The sequence below is a fragment of the Passer montanus genome, unplaced genomic scaffold (genome assembly GCF_014805655.1).
Source record: "Passer montanus isolate IOZ18808 unplaced genomic scaffold, ASM1480565v1 scaffold106, whole genome shotgun sequence".
Taxonomy (NCBI): domain Eukaryota; kingdom Metazoa; phylum Chordata; class Aves; order Passeriformes; family Passeridae; genus Passer; species Passer montanus.
The window spans coordinates 3,033,118-3,041,378 of NW_024357170.1; the positions used below are offsets into that span (position 1 = coordinate 3,033,118).

General features: G+C 46.5%; 1 protein-coding gene across 2 annotated transcripts; it reads left to right on the forward strand.

Annotated features, from left to right (window-relative positions):
- On the forward strand, nt 1–5,859 carry KCNJ8 (potassium inwardly rectifying channel subfamily J member 8). Of its 2 annotated transcripts, none has more exons than XM_039720315.1 (3): nt 1–203; nt 778–1,223; nt 4,720–5,620. In XM_039720315.1, the coding sequence occupies exons 2-3, from the start codon at nt 859–861 to the stop codon at nt 5,618–5,620; spliced, it is 1,266 nt and encodes a 421-aa protein (XP_039576249.1). In that variant the 5' UTR covers nt 1–203; nt 778–858. The 2 variants fall into 2 exon arrangements, with proteins under 2 accessions (XP_039576249.1, XP_039576240.1); XM_039720306.1 differs by having other exon boundaries at nt 4–557; nt 4,720–5,859.
- The last annotated feature ends 2,402 nt before the right edge of the window (nt 5,860–8,261 follow it).

The following is an 8,261-nucleotide window of genomic DNA, read 5'->3' on the forward strand; positions in this document are numbered from 1 at the left end:
CGGCCCCCCCACTCTCCGTCCGGCCCGGCCGCGTCCCGCCCCGTTCGGCGGTGAGTGGCGGCGGCGGCGGGGGCGGAGGGGACCCTGCGAGGCCTGAGGGGTGAGGCAGCCCTGCCCTCCCCCGGTGGGACGGGCCAGCCGCCCATCGGGCTTTCCATGGGTTTGTTCTGTCACCCGTTTGGGGACAAAGTTTGGGAATAAAGGTAGGATTTCCCCGCTTGATCCCGGAAGGGAAGGAGAGCTGCGAGGGAAAATGCGACCGCTTGCTCCGAGGAGTCCCGTTCCCTGCTTGCAGCACTTCCAGCTCAGCTCCTTCTTGTGATGATCTAGAGAGACGAGGCAGGGGCTCCCAACAGGCTGCTGGATGAGCTGCGGGGCTGCAGCCGTAAGGAGGGAGTCTCCTTGCCTCTCCGCAAACTGCGGCTCAAACCACAGACGTCTGATTCTTCAGGTCCTGAAGGATGCCGAATAACTTAGTGCTTCGTGTTCCGGTCCCCATCTGAGCACTGCTGTCTCCCGGAGAAACAGCCTGAGGAACCGAGCTGGTGTCTGTCACGGTACTTTACACCGACTGCTCTGCAGCCTCCCTTCCTGCAAGGAATTTCCAAATAGCATCTTTCATATCTGCTACGAGCTGATGCCGGCTGCTCATATAAAAATGATGGCCTGAGAGAGAGGGCACTGTAGAGCCAGCATTTAATGTAGTAGGGTTTGGCAGAGGGTATCGCAGCTTCTTGCACAGGTGACCATTCTAATCAGGTTCACTCTTTTTTGCAGGGTAAAGCAAGCCCTGCAGATACTTGCTAGAGGGACCACCTCCATTTTGCATCTTGCTGAGTGGACTATGGTGGCAGGAAGATGTTGGCTCGCAAGAGTATCATCCCTGAAGAGTATGTGCTGGCGCGGATTGCTGCCGAGAACCTGCGCAAGCCGCGCATCCGTGATCGCCCGCGCAAAGCTCGCTTCATTGCCAAGAATGGCGCCTGCAACCTGGCCCACAAGAACATCCGTGAGCAGGGGCGATTCCTACAGGACATCTTCACCACCCTGGTGGACCTGAAGTGGCGTCACACACTGGTCATCTTTACCATGTCCTTCCTGTGCAGCTGGCTGCTCTTTGCCATGATGTGGTGGCTGGTGGCCTTTGCCCATGGCGACATGGACCCAAGCATGGAAAACCCTTCAAACAGCACGAAGTGGACACCGTGCGTGACATGTGTCAGGTAAAGTAGAGTTTGGTGGGATGAAGGAAGGGCGGGGGCAGAGCTGCCAGCTGTCCTGGCATTGTCTGAAGTGCAGCTTTTGGTTTACATGAACTGTTGGGTTTGGTTGAGACAGTTGAAAAGTGCAGTGTTTTCCTCTAGATTGCATAAATTCAGCAAGCCGCCTGGGCTTGGAAAATACTGTACTGTAGATGTCTTTGATTCCTTACAGGATCTGAAAGAGAGGGAGACCTGCTGCTTTTCATGTGTCTCCACACTCTGTGGGTAACTCGATTGCCTGTCGAGATAAGAGCCTGCTGCAAGAGTGGGTATGTGTTATACGTATTGTAACGTTGTCTACGACAGTGGGAGCATCCCCAGCGCCACGTTGGCCAGAGGTGCTCCCTCCAGAGTAGTGTCTGAGAGGCAGGGAACCAGCCCTGGGTGTCAGGCAGGGCACCAGTCAGAGGTGCCAGGAAATGTGTCACTTAGAACAAAACTAAGTGTATTTCAAGATGACTCTCCTGAGAGCGTTAAATATGCGGGGCTTCAAAATACCTTGGTGAAGCCATACGCCAGCAGTTAGACAGGAACAGTTTCCACACTGTGCATTTGTGTCAGACAGTGAAAGCTTAAGGGATGACTGGATTAAATATCACCTGTTGAAGTATTTTACTCTCTGTCCCCAAAGCCATGACAATTTTCAGAGCACTGATAAGCTGACACAAACATACATGGAAGAGAAGACTGTGAATTAGAGGTGGGGTAAGCTGTAAGATAATTTAAGGATCTCATAAATTAAATCTGCTTTTTTAGCACTAGTTTTTTAGAAGAAAAGTCCTAGTTCTGTACCACCAGTCTGCCCCAGATCATCTGCCTCTACACATTGCAATGCTGTGAGGGTTTGGGGGCTGCAAGGTGCTCTGAGATATTGTGAATCCACTTCCCTTTTCTCATTCTCTCACAAAGTTTTGAGGTACCTCACCAAGTTTGAAGGGCCTTTGCATCTGGCTCATGAGGTAGCAGAGATTTAATTCTTCCTTTGTTTTGACAGGTTTTTTTGCTAAGTGGGGATTTTCCAAGGTAAAAGAAGAGGGGATTTTCCCAAGCTACCTTTCACCAGGTTAGGGGGAATTGAGCAGCGGTTGCTGTCTTGTTTCTTTTCCAATGTCTGGCCACAAGACATTTCCTCTGAAATGAGATGTCATAATCCAGCTTGCACCCACAAGAGCATTACCCCTGGCATTTCTGGGATTTGTGGGATCTGTCCAGCCAGAATTAGTGAACAGCTACAACTCTGCAGCTCTCCAGGGTCAGCTGAGGGGACATCCCTGGACATGGCTGGTGGCTCCCTCGGCGTGGCTGCTGTGTCACCCCACAGATCCTGAGCTGGGGGCCAAGGGCTTCATGCCACTGGGAACATCCACAGCCAGGACTCTGCCCCTGTTCCTTCTCCATAGCTGCCTGTGACTCTTCCAGGATGTCTGCTAGGAAGCAAAATGAATGAATCAATATAATTTCAGGTTTACCCCATTCCAGAGAACACACACCCCTCATGCGGTGTTCAGGCTACAGCTGCTCCAGTGCCCATGTCTAAGCCATGAGAAATCTTTTCCTTTCCTAGGGAAATCTGGCTACCACTTTGGTCAAAGTAATGAAGTAATGATGTGATTGTTGACATCTTTAAGCATGCTGAGGTTTTGGATATAAAATACCTTTAGTATTAGAATGCCAAAATCATGACAAAAAATTTTTAGCCTACTCCCCTGAGGTTTAGGCACACAGATATTTCAGGAGAGCTTCTTGGGTGGGTGTGATTACCTATTTACAGGAAAACCTGGCTTTGAAAATTTTAACCAGTGCCTAGAGCTTGCACAGCCTTTTCATTTTATGAAGTACTGCAGAAATTTCTAAGCCTCACATCTCTTTGCCACAGACAGGAAATATCCAAAAAGGAAAGCTGCTACACAGCTCTGAGGGGAAGGACCTGGGAACAGTGTGATTTGTAGTTTCTGTCTCCCATTTCACATGGTTAAAATGCTTTCCAAACTTGCTCTTTCATTTACTTCCACTGTTAAAAAGATGGATGTTTTTTTCTTTTTTTTTTAAAGAAGGGTATTGCTAAGGGAAGTCAGACTACTTCTGGACAGATTTTTAAGCTGAATTAAGCTGACTGAAATTGAATCCAGAAGCTTCGTTCTGCATATAACTGAATATTTATGATTATAAGAAATCATTCCATGGATTTTATTAAGTAACTCCTTCGTCCTTGATTTCTTCAGAGTGAAATACAAAATAAACCCCCTCAATACAAAGAAATATGTTAATGATTAAGAATAATAGAAAAGGCAAAATAAGAAAGTTATTTCAAAGATACCTGTGCAGAGACTGTGTTATTGTCTCGAAGATGGACTTTCTCATTGCACAGAAAATTATCCTTGATGTTGCCTATGGTATTTAAATATGTCTTTGATACCCCAATGAAAATATGGCTAGAAAAGAAAAAAAATTAAAGCAGATTAATTGAAAAGCAAAGCAAAGCCAACTAATAGTTTAGATCCATCTTGATGGGCAGGATATATTTTCCACTGGTATAGCCCTGTTAAGCATTGGGATGCTTCAGATTTATTGGATTGCACTGGAAGGATGTATCTGGAAGGAATAAAGGAATAAATAAATATAAAAGGAAGTTAAGGACCCTGATATATACAGGGGATATGATTTTGTGGCTACTATAAATAATGTATTTTGGAACATTTGTGGACAGCATTTGCTGATGTCCAGCATCATAGCATTTTAGGGTATTTAAATTAACCCACACTTCTACATCCCACTTCTTCGTTGAAATTTTCCAGCTGGTCTTGCCCTGGCAATGAGGTGAACCCAAGCCCTGGGTCACAACACAGTCCTGCTCCCAGGGTGTGCAGGGGGCACCTGGGGGCCACTGGCCTCTCTCTGCAGCCTCATCCTGCCCATTCACAAGGTGAGCAAGAATTTGGGAAGCATCACAAATCTAGGAAAGCCCCTTTTCCCCCACCAGAAAATTCTGGGTCACGATTCAGGTAGCATGAGTGAAGTGCTGCAGTTTTTCCTGTTTCCTGTGGTGGAAAGATCTCAGTGTTCCAGCTGATTGCCCATGCTTGCCAAAACCACCTCTCTCCACCAAGGGCTTCAATGGAATGGAGAAGGTGGAAAGCCCAGCTGTTCCAGAGCTGTTCACTACGCCAGTGGGCAGCCCGTGCTCCTGGACAGAGATTCCCTGAGCTGCTCAGGGTCACCCAGATGGTCTTTGAGGAGCTCAGGCTCAGAGGTCTTCCCTGCTACCATTAGACACTACGCCAACCACACAAATCTGAGCCACCAAGCATGCAATGCTTTGTCTGGTGTTAACAGAAGGCTTATGTGTACTAGAGTATACAAACAGGTGCTTAAGTTTGTTTCTGGAAGTACATGTTAACAGCTTCTCAGTCTGTGCTCTGTGTCCTGAGAGTTAACTGGGTGCAATCTTCCGCTACAGGTCTTTCACCTCCGCTTTCCTCTTCTCCATCGAAGTCCAGGTGACCATTGGCTTTGGGGGGAGGATGATGACCGAGGAGTGCCCCCTGGCCATCACAGTCCTGATCCTGCAGAACATTGTGGGGCTGATCATCAATGCTGTCATGCTGGGTTGCATATTCATGAAGACGGCACAGGCTCACCGGCGGGCTGAGACACTGATCTTCAGCCGGCAGGCAGTCATTGCCGTTCGCAATGGCAAGCTCTGCTTCATGTTCCGGGTCGGGGACCTGAGGAAGAGCATGATCATCAGTGCCTCAGTCAGAATCCAGGTCGTGAAGAAAACCATGACCCCTGAAGGAGAAATCATACCCATTCACCAGGTGGATATCCCTGTGGATAACCCCATTGAAAGCAACAACATTTTCCTGGTGGCTCCCTTGATCATTTGTCATGTCATTGACAAGCGGAGTCCTCTTTATGATATCTCTGCTTCTGACCTGGCGCTCCAGGACCTGGAGCTCATAGTGATACTGGAGGGGGTTGTAGAAACCACAGGCATCACGACACAGGCGAGAACCTCCTACGTGGCAGAGGAGATCCTGTGGGGTCACCGCTTTGTGCCCATTGTCACTGAGGAGGAAGGCGTGTACGCTGTCGACTACTCCAAGTTCGGCAACACCGTCAAAGTGGCTGCACCACGCTGCAGTGCCCGAGAGCTCGATGAGAAGCCCTCCATCCTCATCCAGACCCTGCAGAAGAGTGAGCTGTCCCACCAAAACTCCCTGAGGAAGCGCAACTCCATGAGAAGAAACAACTCAATTCGGAGGAGCAACTCCATGCGGAGAACCAACTCCTCGCTCATTGTGCCCAAAGTGCAGTTTATCACACCTGAGGGGAGCCAGAGTGCCTCAGAAACGTGATGCACAGCTTTGTGCTAGGGCACTGGGCTTCGGAAGGAGGCACCTGTGGTATTTTGCTTCAATTTCCTGTTACTTAAGAAAAACAAGAACACAATGCAGAAGAGAACCGTGCAAGAACTATTTATTCCATTACTTACTGAAAGCACCACCTAATGGCATTACAAAACACCTTAGCACTTAGTGTATGAATTAATAATAAATGGCATGTACATTAAAGAAAACACACTTCACTCATGCAATATAATGTGTATTTATACTTGTAATGGCATGCTGATTTTTTTAACCATATTTTTCCTATCAAGGGTGTCTTTCTTATCTTCTGCTGGCTGGCACAAAATGTAGGGCTTTCCTATGCAAGCGAGTGCTTCACAAAACTTCTGTATTCAACGGCTCCCACGGATTTTGTGCATGACATTTGGATATTGATCTTTTTGTGTGACTTCCTTGTTCTCTTAAAGGGAGTAACTAAATTCCTCAAGGATTTCACTAGAGAAAAGCCACCATTTCACCTTTGGTTTCCCAGGCTTTTTTATTTTGTTGCTTTGTAGGAAGGGCATTTTGAGAGCAAACTCAGGTCAGGTGGAGTGACGTGTCCATCCCACAGGAAAGCCGGTGCCACTCCGAGCAGGAAAACCAGCAAAATGACAGAGTGCTGCTCTTCTTCTCAGGGTGAAATACTTGGTTGCAGGACAACACGCATCTTAGATTAGCTGTAGGCCAAGCTGAGAAATCCCAGTTCTCCTGGCTACCACCTGGGCATCTGTTTCACTGAAATTATTCAAGCTGGAAAAAGCAGATGCCTCTTTAACATTCTCATAATGATGGAAGACCAAATCCTGTTTTGTTCCCTCTGACAGATTCATACCTGTAAGGAAATGTGTATTTTTTTCACTTACTTTTCATAGGATTAAGTCTGCATCCTCCAGAAGAAGGTTATTTTTTGCCAGAGGGAACTAATGAATGAGAATGAGAGGGAAGCCTGCCAATAATATTAGAGATAGTATTTTCAAAACTATCGGAATGCTTTTCAGGAGGACTTGGATGCTACTGCTGAATTCCTGGGTTTTTAGCAGTGCCTCACCTGTGTTTTTATATAATCTGGCATTGAGAATTGGTGGGAAGAAGCTTTCCCCTTCAAATTAAAATAGGCATTTGTTACCTGGAGCCTTCCCAAAAACATCATCACAAGTTTTTCTACAGGAATATGTAAAAGTAAGACAACTAATTCTGTCACATTTGGTAGCCTAAATTGATACATGTTTTTTTCCTGTGTGAGTAAGCATAACTATGGACAAGTTCCTGTTCAAATATCTTGAAGAAATTGTCTTATGTCTGTGGCTAAAGAGAAGTACTATCCTTGTTCTGACCCTCCAAACCACTCAAATATTTAAATGTTTGCTTTTTTCTCTATGGTGAAACAGTCCAAAGTCAAAGCTGTATTCTCATTCTCTTTGAAGGAGCTCATCAGCAGTTGTTGGATGGATGGTTTCAGGCTTCACAAGGTGTTGGATGGTGGCATGGAGGGACACTGCTTTGAGGTGTGGACTCCTTGCATTTGGAACAGGTGCTCTGCAAAACGAAAACTCTGACTTCATCTGAATCAGCAGAGGAAATTGAAGTTTCTGCTGAAAGCATTCATTCCCTGGCCTGCCCATTAATGTTCTGGAAGGGTGGATGGTGAACATCTGGAGAAATTAATTTGTCCGTTGTGTGTCCAAACAATGATCCGCTGCAGCTTCCAAGATGAGTCAGAGTGAAGCATATACAATTTGTCTCTGTCCTCCATTTCCAGGACTGTGAACTTCTCTGAGGCTCTCTGTTGGATACATGGTTAAGTCAGATGCTGTGTAAAAGCAGGTTTTATACAAAATAGTCATTTAAAAAGGTATAATAATGCAGGTGTCTGCCAAGGAAGGTGGGAACCTCCCTTGGAATAGAAAAAAAAAATGATCTCCCTTCCCTGCTTTGAGGTGTGGACTCCTTGCATTTGGAACAGGTGCTCTGCAAAACGAAAACTCTGACTTCATCTGAATCAGCAGAGGAAATTGAAGTTTCTGCTGAAAGCATTCATTCCCTGGCCTGCCCATTAATGTTCTGGAAGGGTGGATGGTGAACATCTGGAGAAATTAATTTGTCCGTTGTGTGTCCAAACAATGATCCGCTGCAGCTTCCAAGATGAGTCAGAGTGAAGCATATACAATTTGTCTCTGTCCTCCATTTCCAGGACTGTGAACTTCTCTGAGGCTCTCTGTTGGATACATGGTTAAGTCAGATGCTGTGTAAAAGCAGGTTTTATACAAAATAGTCATTTAAAAAGGTATAATAATGCAGGTGTCTGCCAAGGAAGGTGGGAACCTCCCTTGGAATAGAAAAAAAATATCATCTCCCTTCCCTCTGAATTATTACAGCTCTGAAATTAAGGGACTTTCAGGCAAAGATATGTGAAAAGGAATAACAGTTCTTTACTAGTCTCTATAGCAAGGCAAACAAACAAACAAACAACAACAGCAGCAACGCAAATAGAACCAGGAACCCACCTGCAGCCTGCTCTTGGACGCGGCACTGTCCCCTTCCGTGCAGTTCCAGTCATGGCCAGCAGGGGCGCTGTTGGCTCCCGGCTGGGCAGGGCAGGCACGATGAT

Excerpts from the sequence above, each read along its gene's own strand:
- KCNJ8 (XM_039720315.1), top strand. The coding sequence starts at position 859 with ATGTTGGCTCGCAAGAGTATCATCCCTGAAGAGTATGTGCTGGCGCGG. Across the intron at positions 1,224-4,719 it reads CCGTGCGTGACATGTGTCAG|GTCTTTCACCTCCGCTTTCC; the intron begins GTAAAGTAGAGT and ends CTTCCGCTACAG.